The 18,125-nt window shown below is 36.7% G+C and overlaps 1 protein-coding gene across 1 annotated transcript in view; it reads right to left on the bottom strand.

Annotated features, from left to right (window-relative positions):
* Cep164 (centrosomal protein 164) overlaps positions 1-18,125 on the bottom strand; it is a 39,057-nt gene that overhangs the window by 14,198 nt on the left and 6,734 nt on the right. Inside the window, exons 3-11 of the mRNA XM_089642796.1 lie at positions 16,423-16,585; positions 15,755-16,328; positions 15,406-15,640; positions 13,922-14,211; positions 13,186-13,384; positions 11,972-12,452; positions 7,649-7,883; positions 6,469-6,626; positions 1,828-2,058 (exon numbers count right to left, since the gene is read on the bottom strand). Of these exons, the coding sequence (XP_089498922.1) occupies positions 1,828-2,058; positions 6,469-6,626; positions 7,649-7,883; positions 11,972-12,452; positions 13,186-13,384; positions 13,922-14,211; positions 15,406-15,640; positions 15,755-16,328; positions 16,423-16,585 (2,566 nt within the window). The remainder of the gene's footprint in view (positions 1-1,827; positions 2,059-6,468; positions 6,627-7,648; positions 7,884-11,971; positions 12,453-13,185; positions 13,385-13,921; positions 14,212-15,405; positions 15,641-15,754; positions 16,329-16,422; positions 16,586-18,125) is intronic.

Genomic DNA, 18,125 nt, shown 5'->3' with positions numbered 1-18,125 from the left:
CATATCTTCAATCAAAACGCCGGTGTTAATATTTTGCACAAAAATGGTCATGGCAACAGATTAAATAATTTAGAAGCTCTCGAAATAAAAAAAGCCGTTAAAATCAAAACCCAAATTCTCAATAATCAATTTAATGTGTCTGATTGACCAATATTTCCCTTAAACTAATAAAATTCCTAGTAACTATTAATTAGTGACTCTTTGTTTCTTGTCACTTGAATAATAATATTTATCCCGTTATGTACATGACATTATCTGTTTGCTTTCTTTCCCTCTGTTGCTATGCTAGATTTTAAGTTCACGCTATCTCACATTATATTTGGTCTCACCTTATATGTATACATATATAAACACACACATTGTATTTTTATATTGGTTTCACTTTATACCCTTGAGGATGCTTGTACTAAGCAAAACAGGTTAGTTATAGAAAATAAAATATTGTGGTTATACAAATTGTTTTGTTTTATGTTTTTGATTACCCTAAAACCATTGAACCATCATTCTATTATTATTAAGAACACTCAAGTATACAGTGGGATGATAAATTAGTGACCATTGGTACATACTGTACAAACTTTCTAGTTCACATACTTAAATACTATATGTAGAATAGTAATATGAATGAATTACAAATGTATTAAATATGTGCTATCAAAGCACTCATATGAAATCAGATGGTTATAATATTACATATTATTTAAGTATATGTTAGTACAGTGAAATCTCGATTGATCATTTGTCGTTGATTTCTTCCAGTCCTGAATTAATTTCATACAAAACTCGCTAATAGAAATTGCAGCGATCGTTCTTCTATGTATCATTATACCGCATTCATCGTTTAAAGCACGCAGTTTTTGTACTAAATATTTTGCACAATAAAAACCATATTTCATAGCTAAATGCTTGGTTTCAACTAACAGTACTCATAGACAACAAGTGGAACATTCGAAATTTTTGACATTTGTTGTGGCATGTCGTTGCGGCGTCAAACACAGCGGTGCGCGCGTGCACTGTGCAGAAGACTTTTTACTGTACAGAAAATCTTCGAAAACTAGAAAGACACATTGACGTTAAAGAGCGACTCCTGTCACGTTGGTAAAGGGTCGAAAGAGAAGATTGTGTCGTTTTGCAACGACAGTGATGGAACTGACATATGCGAGCCCCTCCTTCTTGATGGCCCAAGGCTTGAATGACTGCGAACATTTCAAATAGGTTTTTAAGCACCTTGACGCAGCAATGGGGGTATAAAATTAAATATTTTATTATTTGTGGAAAACTTTGCAGCCCATCCAAGTGATATGACATTTGTACGAATGTAGTATTTTTCAATATTCCCGCATCCATTGTTTACAACATTCGTTGTTTTTTCAATAGATTCCTTCAAAAACAATAAATAGAAGTTTTACTGTATATGTATGTGTACTATAATATGTAATGCATACTAGTGTATATGTTAGGTTAGTTTATTTTAGAGCAGTATAGAAATTATAGGTACACAAAAAAAATTAAAAATTACTACCACTGCCAGCTTTATTTACAAAGATGGCGGTGACATAAATTATGTAAAACTGGCGCAGACCTGTGAAAAATCACGAGACATTATAATTCCAATTTTGAAAAAAAAAACAGTTAAAATATTATTTCTTTTGTTAAAATATTATATTATAGGTACATACTTCATCACTTGTCTAAATTATTCTTCACCAATTTTGAAAATGACACAATAAAATAAAATAACAGATGAGTATTTATGAGGCGATGTATGAATGTATGTGAAATGTATGATATATATAATATTTTTTATTGAATTACATTCAGCCCAACCTTCACGTCGTTCTTCAGACGGGCGTACTTCTCCTTGAGGCAGCGGTACTTGTCCTCGAGGAGTCGCTTGTCACAGCGCAGGCGCTCGTAAGCCACCTCCTCACGGGGCGGAGACGGGGGGCCTGCGGGGGCCGGTGCAGCGGAAGCCGAGAGTGGGTGCTCCCGCTCCCGCCGCATGCGTTCACGCAGGGCGCTCAAGTGTGCGGCTTGCTGGCTGCGGACTAGCTCTATCTGCGTGGGTGATAGTAATTACATCAGTTGATTAGTATTAAATAAGTTTTAACTAGCTAACCATTTGTACACCATTATTACAGATAAGATTACAAATTTGAGGTACATGTAAATATAAAAAGGTCTTGGGGGATGTTTCACTATTTGGTGATATGCGTCAAAAAATAGTTGCTGAACTGTCTGTATCATTGATGGTCAATGCAGAATCGTTATGCTGTTGCTTGGCGCATTCTAATAAGCAGAAGTCCTCACCTTCGGATCATTAAAAAAGTGCATGGGACCTTCCATGAGTGTATTTATTAGCACATATAAGCCAACCTTTTTCAAAGGGGATTTTCACACATACTCTTCTGTTATTCTGATTCTTGAGATGTCCCGACTCAAGTACTTGATTGGCTTGATCGTGCAATGCATTCCTCGGGTGTCGCCACCTTCTTTTACCATTCATTTTCGCATCATATATTCTCTTTACACTTTGCGCATCCGTGTCACATGTCCAAACTAACCAAGTGTTCCTTTCATCGTTCTTATCCATTATGCTTGGCGATGCACTACGTCGTGTAATATTTTGAATCGAGCCGCTATCAATAACACACCTTACGTAAATAGCGATAAGGCTTAAATTATTAATCATTAAATTAACTATCCCGTTTAACACCATCACCTGTTTTGATTTATGCAAGAAAAAAACATGACCAAAAAGTGCCTTTTATTTTATTTTATGGATGTTCAGGCACAAATATTTAAATGTTTTTCGATCATTTTATAAATAACTTAATTCACCACATTATACAATAAAACCATAACCGAAAATGGGTTTGCAAGTAGGAGATTTTGAACTTTAAAGCAGTTTTCATAGGCCTTATACATTATTTTTTTCTGGGCTTATAAAAAGACTTATCTAAAAAATACTCAATTATTTCAAAGGCATTTGTAGTATTCTACTCGCAGTATTTAATTAAAGCATCTGAAACATTTCTAGGCGACCAAATGTTCAAACCAAAAACACATGATTTTGCATTACTACATAGTGCATTGCCTTAAAACAGCGTCGCATTCTTCCCGGATCTCATTTCTACAGTATTCAGTTTACTTTCATCCTTTCTCTGCCATTTGTCGCCATTCACACACACCTATAATGTTTATAATCTTAGTGTTATTGTAGTATTGTTTATCATACAGATGAAAGGCTGGCTGGCACTGCATGGAATTCTGGAACTGGACTCAATACTTCTAAGACCTCTAAGCAAGTTTTTTGTGGCCGAGTGATATTTCTACTTTATATACATAATGTTATTATGAACTATGATTTTAAATATAAAAAAAATTGATTACAGAGCATGCTATAATTCCTGAAGAAGCTCGCCTATCATATAAAAGAGAATTAGTATTCATAGTTAGTTTGATCTTGAGTGAAAATATGATTGGTTCCTACCGGAATGTCATTTATCCAGTTCCTAACTTTCCCTAACCATAATCACCAATTGGAAATAATTTAAATAATGGAACATATAATTGCAAGAAAATTAAGCAAGTTCGAGAGCTTTTGTTTTAGTCCAAGAAAAATGATTCGGACCAGGGGGGTATAACTCCGAGAAAAAAGTGGGTCAGAAAAAAAGACACGGAAATCTCTATGGCTATGTGACGTATATTTTGCACAAACCAGTGCGCAGTTCATGCATGTTTATACGCCGTTGTCAAAACATGAAAACTGTTAAGTGCGATGTGAAAGGATGTACGGACACTACATCAATTCGACATAGGTTTCCGAGTTTTAAGGAGTGCCAGATTCTGTTTCGCGAATGGTCAATAAGGATTAATAGATTAGAATTTATTCAGAATCCGATATTGACGACGTACGCAAGAGTGTGTGCATCGCATTTTGCAATTGATTGCAAAAGATCGAATGGTGCGTTAAGAAAGCGCGCATTGCCAACACTTAATCTTCCAGGTACGAATCTCTCTTTGTTTGTTCCTAATGTATTGTATAACTTATCTTAATTTAACCTCAGAATTGAATCTATTTTTGTTTTTAGACCGTACCTGTGACGAGATTATTGTGCCAGCATTCTATAGTGCGTATAGTGATGCACTCCAAGATCATGATTACATTTTACAAGGTACAAATGTCTTCTATATTACATCGACTTACCTTATTAATTTTATTCATATTATTATTTAACCGACGTTTTTATTTAAGAGCGTAATTTCTTCCCCAAACCCAGTGGTGTGCCCGTTGCTGCCAAAAGGGTCTCAGAAGATTGTGAAGGTACATATCTGTTTCATATTAAGTGGAAGGAAATAGTGTTCTATGTTTTGTTTTGCTAATTTGATAAATATTTTTATTTCAGGGCGTAATTTCTTCCCCAAACCCAGCGGTGTGCCCGTTGCTGCCAAAAGGGTCTCAGAAGATTGTGAAGGTACATATCTTGGTACAACTTCTAAATGTGTTTCATGCTTGTATATTATTGTATTTCTTGTTTCTGTAATATCTATATTAATATACAATGTATATGAATCATTTCTCAAAAAAAACTTGAATTAAAATTTATATTTTATGCGAAACAACCAAAGTAAGAATCCTGTCTCCCTTCTATCAGGCCAAAGAAATTCTCTTTTCTGATGAGGAATACATGACCTTACATATAATATCATGTAAAATATATACGTATAAATGTAACTCGTATTAAAAAGAAATACAAAAATCTTCTGTGTTTTTCATTTTTCTGTTAAAAGCAGAGAAATATCAAAATTCGATACTGTCGTAAAAAGAACATTTCATATTTGATAATCTTATAAATGTTCTTCCTTTATATAAAGGATTTTAAGTCATTTTAGTTTATTTTTACGACAGGTTGATTGTTCATCTCAGAACAAGATTTTAGGCTAGTGAATGGGGTAGGCTCCGAATGAGAATTATATTGTCTATGGTTATGCCTTTTTTATAGTTTCCTCTATCCTAGTCGATGGTGAGTATGACGTGTGGTGACGTATATTTTGCAGGAGCAGTCTTATCATGGGCTTTTATCTATGGTTAAATTTAGGACCCATGGGCTCAGTACAAAAAACCCGAAGATATTGATCTAGTGCAAGGCTGCCCAACCCCAGGCCCGCGGGCCACATTGTGGCCCGAATTATAAGTGGAACGAACGAATTATAAGTGGCCCCCCTGAACCATTTTCAAAAAAACCCGCCAATTTGAAAAAGTGCCGCGGGCCCGCGGTAAAACAAACATTGCAGTTTGCGCGCGGTCACCAGTGTTGCCAACGAAGGCGATTTATCGCTATTTAGGCTACTCAGAACGAAAATCAGCGACGAAAAAATCCAACCTGTTGAACTTACTTTTTAAACAAAAATACACCTTTTGATATAATATTTTTCGCGTCCGAAATGGAATCTTGTAGCCACACCCCCCCCCCCCCCCACGCATGGAATTCGAAAATTGTTGTGGGGAATCACATATGATGGTTTTGGGTGCGCGGAATTTTTTTTCTCAGCGAAGTTCCGTAACAACCCCCCCCCCATGGATTTCAAATATTTTGCGGGGAGCACTCATTTTGTGGGGAATTTTGTTTTATAGAAATTCTCTAACAACCCCCCCCCCCTTGGAAATAGGAACCGTCAGGTATTCAGTGGCCCGCCAGTGATTCAAAATCGTCAATTTGGCCCAACTGTTAAAAAGGTTGGGCAGCCTTGATCTAGTGAGTGGTTCATTTATGATTCGGACTATCATGGAAGCAGGTTGTTGGTTGACAAATTATTATAAGCAATAATTACTCGCCTGAAATATCCATACAAATTGAAAATATCTCCTGAGTAAAAATAAGGTATGTCTACTTATTCCCAACCCGCCAAATAAATCAATATGTACTATATATGTATTCAGTATTTCAAACAGCAATTATTGTTAAATATGATTTAAGATTTTCACGGCCAAAAGTATTTTTGTGATTTGTTTTTGGGGTGTTATGCCGTGTTGCGCAACACGGCATAACACCCCAAAAACAAATCACAAAAAAAGCAATTATTGTTTATTATATATTTTCACATGTAAACAACCAACTTTATTTTTGTAGGAAAGGCTTTGTTAGTGCTGAATCTCCCACTAGATGGCGTCGAGACATATTATATCTACATTTGGTGAAATATTTTGACTTATCGAATATTATTATTTTTTAATGATAAACTAATGTTTATAGGACAAGGTTTTTTATGCATGGCACAACGGATAACAAATTATGCATAAAAAACCATTAGTTAATCATTAAAAATAACAGGTTGTTGGTTGGTTGGTTTTTACAATCTCGTTTTTAAGTACTCATTCGTTCATTTGGATTACGTCAAGGTATTTAGGATTTGCTCTAATTGTTTTAAATTTAAATAATTATTAAAATCATGAATTGGCCCTACCTCACTTCTGTAATCTTTTTTCAGTTCATCGCACAAGGATTCATGCTCATTTTTCATCTTATCTAATGCCGATTTGTTCTCAGCCATCAGTCTTAGTTTCTCTGCCTCCAGATTGTCAGCGTATTGTTGGCCAAGTTCATTAATGGCTTTATTATTTTCTGCAAATATACAAATAAATGGATTTAAACTTTCACAGGAAGCAATCATTTTAGGTTAGACATAATTGTAATCCGTCTCCCTCTTCTATGTTTCCTAATTTTCTGTAATTCTTTAATAATTTTTGTATATATACAGCCCTGAGGAAGATTTAGGCCAAACCCAAACCGATAGGTGTTTTATATATTTATTTTTAACATCATCTCTACACAGAAGGCTCTGAGGAAAATAATTTCCCTCAGAGCCTATTTCATCTTTGTGGATGCTGTGTGGAGGGTTTTTTGAGGAGAGGAATGAGTGAACCAAAAAATTAAATGGAGGAAAGCAAGAGGCAGGCAAATCGTTCCACAGCTGAGCAGGTGTACATATGTTGGGTGCAAGTTTGGCGTGTTTCCCGACTATGCACTGGTGCCGAAGGGATCAATGATGCTAGTTCCCCGGAGCATCTTAGAACAAGGACAGCATACCGGATGCCTGTGCTCTAAGGATTGCAATCTGTTTGTTAATAGAGGGGAATCTATCAATCGGACCGCCCGTTTCTGCACTGAATCAAGGGATTTTTCAGGTATATTGGGGCTCCAGACTAGAGGTGGCTGCCAAATTCAACAATGGGACATACTTGCGATTTGTTAAATAAAGTATTTTAAATGGATTTAACCTTACAACCACTCGAGCGATTGGTGTCATATATATATACATTTACCATATTATTTAATTAGTTCCATTCCTCATAATATTAATATGGAAACAGAAGAAACTGTTACTGTAGTTCAAAGCCAAGGAATCCACTTAGATTACACCGTCCATCCCATATTTTTAGGTTCTATAAATTTGACACATTATGACAAGCGATCGCTCAAAATGTTTTTACAAACATGGCACAATATGCCAAAAATCGCTCCAATGGATAATTTGGAATAATAACCAAAAATGGTTGATTACTTTAACATATAGTTTTTTTTTTTTGCCAACTTAATACTTTACCAACCAGAAGAAAAAAAATATTATAAAAATTGTAACTCACCGTGCTCCATATTATTAGTTACTTTTTGTAAATTAGTTTTATTTTCATCTTTCAGTCTTTCAATACTATTACTATGCTCTTCCCTCAACTTGTCTATTTGTGAGGACAAATCAATTGACAGTTTGGACTTTTCCTCTTCGATGGATCTGTCCTTTAGTTTATCAAAGTCTGCCAGCAAATCATTTAAAGCTTTTTCCACTATCTTATCCTGGTTTTCCTTTGTTTCTTTTATTGCCTAAAAAAATATTCACTGTTATGGGGTCACTGAATTTCATGAAACAATTTCAACTGGGTTTTTTACTGAATTAACCCATTGGCCTCAAACGACGCCATCCTGGCGGGTCTGGTGTCGTCGGCTTAAAAACGAAAAAGGGATACATAATTGACATCTGTGTTTAAAATTATAAATGCCAATCGCTCTGTAAATAATTAAGCATTCATTTCGTAGTAATTGGCAGGACTCCGTTGGTACAGTTTTTTCCTGATATTTACGATTGAAATTTTGTTATATTTCAGCGTCATTGAATTTTTTTTTAAATAGCATGTGGTTCGGGAATTGACAAGCTTGTTCGTAAAATGCGTGGTGGGCGGCTAACATCAGCCCAAATTGAAATAAAATATATTATGGTCATAAGTATGATTAATGTAAAACTTTTCTTAATCCAATTATAAAAAAAAAAGAAAAAAAAATGGGTTTTATAAAAAAAATATTTTTATATCCTCGTTTAATCATATTATTATTATTTTTTAAAAAACTGCATATATTTTTTGCATACCTTAATTCAATGAACGAGTAAATTTAAAAAAATTGTTTCGTTTGCATGTTTAGTTTAAAAGTTATGTAAGATTTAGTACACCACTGCAGATTTAAAACTTCGGTACAAAACAATTCGGAGGCCAATGGGTTAATAAGGACATAAATAAACATACTAATTTCGGTTGGGTAAGAAAATAAAATAGTAACGTGAAATATTCCCATGTAATATTATTCAAGTTCAATCAACTTTTAATTTTCAAAATTATCCGCCATAAAACATATGGGCATATAATTTTAAAATTGGAACTACTTATTTCAGACAAGCCATAAAGTACCTAGGTGCCAAAATTATTTTATGAATTTATCATTCTTTATTTAAAATACGTATTTGTTTTGTTCAAATGCTTAGATGAATCAATAGAGTGAAGATACGTTACTGAGACAACACACGCGGGGATTCACTGAACTAGGTCCAGTAGACATACTTTAATGACATCCATTTATATTTTCATTAACCTTTTGAACGCGTTAATTTGCTCCGTTTTATCTATACCCGTACGCGGTACATATTTTCAAATACCTATGCACCCAATTAAATTTCAAATTATAGCATTCTGGCATGATTTATTGGACTATATAGACAGAACAGATTATTCTCCACAAAAATCCTCGTGTGTCAACACTCTTAGATGTTTATAAAAACAAAAACATAAAATTTCATACAAAGACGTACCGTATCTTTTGAATGTGGTCCCGCCATTCACTCGGCGTGTGTGTACTTAGGCCACTGCATTGATAGACGCAAGTGGGACACCATGATCACTTATCATTTTTAGTTATGAATAGTTGTGAATGACATACTAGTACTAACGCCATCCGTTGACAAAAATGTAAACTAAAGGACTAAAAGGCGCGAAGAGGCGCACTTGATTATCGATCTTTTTTTATGAAATACAATTTTATTTTTGAGAAATTCTTGTAGATGTCAGCATTGTGATAGTTCTACGAATGTCCAAGTGAGCAAGAAATACATTTATGACGAAAGAGCGCTGGAATATCGGCCGTCAAAGTTTCGGTATCAACTGTTGATGCAGCCGCATGTGAGTATAGACTTTTTGCCGTAACAACAGTTGATACGGCCGAGTGCAAAGAGTTAAAGAAAGATAAACATTTGCAGGTTACTAACAACCTGAGGAACATGCTCTCAGGCCGGATACTTACGGTGACAAGGGGTGAGGTAAGCATCAAAGTGCTGGTGACACGAGGGTGTCCACAGGGAGGGGTCTTATCACCCTTGCTGTGGAGCCTGGTGGTGGACAACCTCATCCGGAAACTCAACAACAGGGGCCTATATACGCAAGGGTATGCGGATGACATTGCAACCATAATAAGGTGTTGGGATGCAGACACAACCCGAGGCCTTATACAGTCAACACTGGCAACAGTGGAAGAATGGTGTGAAGAAACAGGACTGTCAGTCAACCCAGACAAGACAGAACTAGTAATCTTTACGCGTAAAAGGAAACTAGAAGGATGGAGCAATCCAACCTTCTATGGAAAGGAATTAGAACCCTCTGACACGGTTAAGTACCTCGGAGTCATCATAGATGCCAAACTGAGCTGGAAAAACCAGGTGGAAACTGTAGGCAGAAAGGCCTGTGCTCTGATGTGGGCAACTAGGCGAATCTGCGGCAGAACGTGGGGTCTCAAACCTAAAATGATGCAATGGCTTTACACAGCCGTTGTAAAACCAAGGATCATGCACGCAGCCCTGGTCTGGTGGAGGAGAACAACACTGAAAACAGTGATGGTCACACTCAATCACATACAGGGACTTGCATGCAGAAGCATCACAGGAGCCATGAGAACCACTCCAATACTAGCCATGGGAGTGCTGCTGAACCTACCCCCACTAAACATAGAAATAGAGGGGGCGGCGATGGCGGCAGCCTACAGGTTACATTGCAATGGCCAATGGAGAGGAGAGTTGCCCAGAAACAGTCACACGGAGATAGGAATAAGACTGAGGGCAATTAGTCCGACGGCTGGGATGAAGCAGGACGGCAAACAAGCCGAATACTTCTTCGGACAGCTGTTTAAAGTGACGTACCCCACAAGGGAGGAATGGGACACGGTCCCAGGTCCAAACTCCAAACAGGAACTAATCTGGTTCACAGACGGGTCCAAGATGGAGGAAGGAACAGGGGCCGGGGTCTGTCTACAGGGATCTAAGAGGGAACTCAGTATACCTCTAGGAATGCACTGCACTGTGTTTCAAGCTGAGATGAAAGCCATCTTAGTCTGCGCACAGGAGAATATGAGTATCGGGTACAGAAATAAGAACATAAACATATGTTCTGATAGCCAGGCGGCCTTAATGGCACTGGAAAGTAACCGATGCGACTCCAGACTGGTGATGGAATGCAGGACTATCCTAATAGAACTGGCGACCATCAATAAAGTAACCCTGCTCTGGGTACCAGGACATAAAGGTATTGAGGGCAACGAGCGGGCTGATGAACTAGCAAGGAAAGGGGCGAAAGCACCACTTGTGGGATCTGAGCCGGCCGTAGGAGTAGCAGCTTGCCACACCAAACTACATATCAAGAGGTGGGTCAAATCCCAACACTGGAAGGAATGGAAGAAGGCACCCGGAATGAGGCAATCTAAAGTACTCATAAACGGACCGGACCCTAACCGAACCAGGCAACTACTCGATATGGACAGAAACTCACTGAGGGAACTGGTAGGACTATTAACGGGACACTGCCATCTCAGGAGACACATGCAACTGTTGGGAGTGGAAAACACCAACATCTGTAGGAAATGTGAAGAGGAGGAAGAGACTCCAATTCACCTATGGTGCCAATGCCCCGCTCTGCTGGGAATAAGGCTCAGATACCTGGGAAGACACAGTGTGGAACCAGAAGACATCGCCACATATCCAATGACAGCCCTGGTGAACTTCATAAAAGGGACCGGGTTACTGGCAAGGGAATGAGGTAAAATGGGAGATAGTACAATGGGCCTATGGCCTAAGTGCTCGCGGGGAACGTAAGTAAACCGCCTCCGACTATAAAAAAAAAAAAAAAAAAAAAAAAACAACCTGACAATATTTGAAATTCGCCTACTACCACCACAGTAAGCAGAAAATGTTGCTTTTGTTGTGATGGAGGACTTAGCCAGCCGAGGAATTGAAGACGCAAAGCCTGGACTGGACCCAAATGTGATACCAGCTCGGCAACTAACAGGTCAGTATATATTGTTTAAATGGCTGTCCTTTTCATAAGCAGAGCTACATTTTTTGTTAGTTTTAATTAGTATGAATATAACGTGTCTTGTATTTTTCTAATTTTATTGGAGAGATATAATAATTTTTCAAGTTTACTAACATTAGATAGATAAAATTTCTTCTTTTGAAAGGCAATGAATGATCCTGAAGAAAAAATATTTTATATAAATACTCTCAGCTTCACAAATCCTACAATTATAAATATCCAGATTTTTCACGGGTCTGCACTAGAATTATAATATATATGTATTATGTAATGAGTTAACTATTTTACCTTTTCTAATTTAGCTTTATTGTTAGCATGCTCTCTGTGCAACTGTTCCTTTAGAATGAAAATTTCCCTTCTGTGTTGTTCCTCCAATTCTGCGCGAGTTTTCTTAAGTTCTGCTTCCATTTTAATCTTTGCTTCCACAACCTCTCTATCGCGTTTCACAGCTAACTCCGACTCCAACTTCTTAGTTTCTTCAGACTTCTCACAATTGAAATCCCCGAAAGCAGACATCCTACTAAAAGAACTTCTTCGGAAAGATTCCCTTGCACCGATCTTGTTTGTTTCCATGTCTGTGGCTTTTTTCTTCTCAGCCAGGAGACTTAGACTCAAATTGTTAGGTTTTTCAACGACTTTAGGATAGTCATAAGAAGAAGTGGTTTCTATATTGACGCTCTCTTTATCAGGGGATTCCATGGAGGCTTCTGAATCTACGCTCTCCATTAAATTGATGGACAGTTTGTTTTTGATGACAGGAGGTTTCGGTCTGAAATATGAAAAGGCATAATATTGGCGGTTGTACTACAACAGGTGACTGAAGAAACTAAATACCTAAAACACATAATACATAATAGTGATCTGTTGGATGATAATGACAATGATAAGCATAGAAGAGCTCTCAGCGTAAAAGTGAAGATACTCAGTAGAAGATTTCGCCTCTGCAGTACTGCTGTGAAAAGGACGCTTTTTCTTGCCTTCTGTGCAACCTTGTATACATGCAAACTTTGGGCAAACTACAAAAAGTAGCGTGAAAAACTTTATGTTCAATACAATAATGCCTCCCGCATAATGTTTGGCCTCCTCAGATCTGCAGCACTTCCAGTATGTTCACAGAGGGGTGAGTTCCCTGTTTTATAGCCCTTATAAGATCCGGGGTAGCAGGAATGAGGGAAAGGATAAACTGCTCTGGGAATATCCTCATCATGGAAGCCCGCCAAAGTCCAGCCTTCAGCATTGACGGATACAGGTGAAAGATACCGGGCTCACACAATCTAATTGCCACAGCTCTCTAAAAGCTTTATTTTCGTATTATATTTAGTAGTTAATTTTTGTGTTTTGTGTGTGTGTGTCTCTAGATCTTTATATGTAGTGCTTCCTAATTTATGCTGAGGCCCTGATATATTTTCCAAGAGGGCTCGAACTTCTCAAGAGTTTTCAATAATTGCATCGATAACTATCAAACACTGGTTACAATATGTACATATTACAATTATTTTTACCTGTTAACAAGAACTTCAGAATCACTGTCAGTGTCGGGCGAGGTTGGTTTCAAAATATCACTGAGCTTCTCAAATGGTTTCTGAAATAGACTTGGTTTTATGAAATCCCCGGGAAGCGGTTTGATCAGTTTTCTAGCTGGAGAGTTGGTGACGGACGAATCCAATTTATTTTCTTCTGTGAAACTCTGGTCTTGGACTACTGTGAAAAATTATATTGATAACTTTTATTATATGATAATTATATAATAAATTAGGATGAAAACAATTTTAAATCTTTCACTGATACTAGAAATTGTGTGTTAACAGAATAATAAATGTTATTAATATAAAAATAACGGTGACAGGATAACTTGTCAAAATGATAATATATAAATGAAAATAAAATAAAATCATGAAAAGTGGTGAAACAAAAAGTAGGTTAAATAGGTTAGGTTTAGATGGCACTAGAACAAGAAGAAAACGGTGAGTGTCGTAGAAAACATGTCGTGTGAAACGAAAAAAACTATGTTGGTGACAATGAAATACAACATAGTTAAATGACTTAATTTGACAAAAACAGTCATTACTAGATGAACCGTAATCTTTCGAAATATCCTAGTTTTTTAATATAAAGGTTTACAGGTTAGTTTTTTTCAACGTTTTTAATGACTTAATATCGCTTTTTAAAGGTGTGTTGAATTATCATTGTGTTATCATGGAACCCCAACATCGTATCACATAATAAATTAACGTTTACCAGAAGTAGGAACACTGGGCTTCACTTTAATATTATCCTCACTCTTCAAAGGTCTCAGTTTCCGAGACTTCAAAAAAGTGGGAGTTTCAGAGTTCAGGCCGGACGTGTCAGAGTTCCTCCTGGCCAATGCAACATTACTAGCGCTGGGTGGCTCTGCTTTGGCTACCTCCACCTTGTTGACTGCTATCACAGACCCCTGCCTTCCCTGAAGGATATCTGATGAACTGTTGGAACTAGGGCTGGGAGAGTAGTCGTATTGGAAGTCTGCTTCTTTCTGATCCAGATTGAATCTGTTGAAATAAGTGTCAAAATAATAATCAATCAACTGCTTAAAGCTTGGCTCTCTTTTATTACTGTTAATTGTTTTAAAACATTGTATTCAGACAATGTGCTTATTAATTTTTTTTATTTTTTATTTTTATTTTTTTTATTTTTTTATTTTTTTTATTTATTCTTTAATATATTTGTTAAACAATGGTATAGTATATTGTCCTCCACGCTAGGAGTTCACCTGTGTTGTGGAGGACTTTTTCAATTGTAAAGTTATATAATTCTAAAATAATACAGTGGAGTTGGTTACACAGAGAAACATTAAAAATTAAAATATAAAATTGATTTTTCCATAGTTATGACAGTAGTTTTTCCATAGTTATTCCAAAAAAGTGAAATATAAAAAATTAAATATTAACAGGATTGTAGCCAGTTCCATATGTGTTTTTTGTATTCTGTAAGATTAGATGTTTTATATTGTGTTGGAAGTGAATTGAATAGTTTTATAGCCTGGAATCTGTAGTGTTTTTGTCCAAAGGATGTGTTGATTTTTGGTATTAGTAGTTGGTGTGCATGTCTTGTTCTGGTATTGCGAGAAGTTTGTGAAGTTTTAAATGTGTTTAGGTTCTTGTAAAGGAAAGTAAGTATTTGTTTTGAATATAGTTTTTGAATCTTCAACACTGGGAATTGTTTAAATATGGTTGAAGTGGGTGTTAGTATTGGTACTTTAAGTATTAAGTATTTTGAGCTGTGGTTTTCTAGGATTTGAAAATTTATTCCCTGTTCACGCTCCTGATGATTATTTCTAGCCAATGACAACTGCCGTGGTACAATGGTGAACATTGGGATGCTCTGGGACTGTCATTGGTAAAAAAAAAAGGGGGACTGAAGCTTTTCGATTCCCAAGTTAGTAGCTGAGTTGACAAATGTACTGGGTACAACTCCTCTGTTAGCTAAGTCCTCCATATTGCACAAGCAATATTTTCTGTTTATAATGATAGTAGTGGGAGTTTTTTAAAATATCGTCAGGTTATTAAGTAACCCAGGAATGTTTGTCTTTCTTTTAGTAAAATAATTTTTTTTGAACTTGGAAAAAAGCATAAAAATCTAAACTTAACGTTCACATTCTACTGGTTAAATTATAATGATGATATTATAAGACATAATCTGAATTTGCAGTTTTATTTTTCCTAATACTAACACTACTGACTCACCTAACACTTTTCCTATCCTCCTCCGATACTGTGTGATCGTTGCCTCTGCTGCCCTCACTCTTGTCCAGAGATGGAATCCTAAACGCCGACTCTCCAAAGCTCCGCTCCCGCAAAATACCTTTAGGATTGTCTCCCGTATTCGAGCTGGAAGTCTTGCCAAAACTGCCAAACGACATGCCATCATTGTCATTCTGCTGGGAATTCTTGTTGGACTTGAGGAAAATGGATCCACCGCCTAAAAAAGCAAGGATTAGTCAGTTAATAATAAGTGAGAGTGAATTTCTTGTGCTTCTGTAGATTGATGGATAAATAAAAAAAACATGAATCTTTAGAAATGTGAAATACGAACCAGATAATGTCAACCCTCTCTTTGGTGCGTCGTATAGAGAAGAACCATCTCGGGACGTCGAGTCATGGCGACCGCTCGGATTGAAGCTAAGATCAATTATTTCCGGAGTGTGTTTTTTAATCACATTCGATGGAGCGAGTGGAACATTCATTCTCTTAGCATCGGATCCTTTCTTGCTATAGCTATCATGAGTATCGCTGTCGGAATTGTCAAAACTGGCGTCGTTAAAGTCTTTCTGCTGGAGCATGCCGACTTTGAATTTAGCCATGCTGGTTTGGGCTGTTCTCGGGAAGGTGTTAGACTCCCCTGGTTTCTTGGTAAGCCCCGCGATGTCTCCTAGTTTTCTATCACCCATGCCCATCACAGGCGGTAGAGGTTTTCGGCCGATGGGTGCCAGTACACCAGGTTTTCTCGTGGCCCCCCTGAAGATATCGGCAGATGACTTTGGTTTTCTGTCTGTTCCATCTTCCTCTTCCAAGCTGCTTTCAATTGACGAGTCTTGCGCTTCCATGTCTTTGGTTTCACATCTATCCGAGGTTATTTGCTTTGCGTCTTCTTCGAATGTTACCAAATCCTTTAAAACAAATCGCAACATTAATTTAACATATGATAATTTTACAAATGTATTCTATTATGTTTCTGTTAACAGGTTTGGAGGATGCACAGACCTGTATGGAGATGCAAGTATCATCGAGGATGGAGTCTCCGCGTTCAGACGAATGTTTGGCTTTAATGACGAGGTTCTTGTATACTTGATCCAATGGGTGGTCCCACTGGGTGACATTAGTTTCGCTGTTGTAAAAGTAGTGGGTCTTCAATTTGTCATCATAGCTGAATGCATAAAACATAGTGAATGCTATATAAGGCTTGAGAATTGAAAGATGGCTTCTTAAAATATACAATTATTCAAGACAAATATTGAAAGAAGAATGCGATTTGCAGCTGCATCGCACCTCACTAAATATTTTATAAAATTTTTGAAAATTTTGAATAATTTCAGAGTGAAATACTACGGTAGTACAAAATCTGATTTAACAGTAGGAAAAAAGGATTAGTATTTGTGGTAGGATTAATGACAACATTGTTCTAGTATCTTCTGTCTTTTGCGTTTTCAAACAAGACACATGAGAAGGAAGAGGATGAACATTGATGATGTCCGTAGTAACAAGTAAATAAGAAAAAGTAGAGACACACATCTATACTATAAATATTTGCACTAATTTGTCAAAACCTAAAGAGGAAATAGGGGAATAAGTTTGTATGGACAAAATGTCGCATGCGTTTCCTTTCAAGCAAATGAAAATAAAAATCTTTGAGCTAGAAAAAGAATTTAAAAACACTTCATAAGACAAACATGACAACTACTTAAATATTTTATTTTTATTTAGTCACGCCATGAAGGTTTTACATGTACACAATATTAACCTTTCCGGGAGTATGGACGCGAATGAACGACAGTACAAACTTTCGCCAAAGGAGTATGGACGTCTATGGGCGACAGGCGTTGCATAGTTAAATTTCGCGCCTCAATTCTGTAAATTTGCATTGTATTGCCATCTATGGGCATATTCCTGTAACTTTACACCATTTTCAATTTTTTTACATCATTATCGACAGAGATATCGGCCGTTATTTATTTTGCGTGACGTCACACGAGCAAGTTCGGACATAAACAGACATATTCAACCATTGATTTCGGCGCGCACGTGTTTTTACGTTTTTCTCGCGGATTTCTAATATTTTGTTGGAATATCTGTACTTTAGAGCTCATATTTGACCTATTTTATGTTTTTAATGTGATTTTTAGATTGTAGCAAAGTAAATAGCAGTGTGTCAACCTGTAAATTCCATAGTCTTTAAACTTTTAATTTTTCTTGTGGTCCAACCATCGTAAAACCATATAAAAATAACTTTTTCGTGGTTTTGTGATATCTTGAGCAATGTGATTCATATGTTTAAAAGTTTTTTATCATTATTATTTGTGTTTTGTGTTTGTTAGCGGATATTACGACATTTTTGGTGATTTTACTCTGACAGTAATTTTTGTGATTGAAAGTGTACTAAAACATCAAAAACCTCCACAAAATGGATTTAGCAGATGATGAAATCCGCCAACATTTTAATGAACAGTGATGATGAAGAGGAAAATATTGAAACTATTGACGATCTATCATTATTATCCGATGATTCCTCTACTGATGATGAGGAAACGGTTGTAGTAGAGTCGCAACCTAGTGCTAAACGGAGACGGGAGGAAGCCAGGATATGGGATGATACGAACTTCACTCCAACACTGCACAAATTAACAATTAATTGGTTAACAGTTTTATCCATTTTCGTTTCTATATTAGTGCTAAGTGAAAATAATTGT

The sequence above is a fragment of the Hesperophylax consimilis genome, chromosome 18 (assembly GCF_061612785.1).
Source record: "Hesperophylax consimilis isolate HC1 chromosome 18, BYU_Hcon_1.0, whole genome shotgun sequence".
In the NCBI taxonomy this organism is placed as follows: domain Eukaryota; kingdom Metazoa; phylum Arthropoda; class Insecta; order Trichoptera; family Limnephilidae; genus Hesperophylax; species Hesperophylax consimilis.
This window is presented reverse-complemented; position numbering and strand designations above follow the sequence as displayed.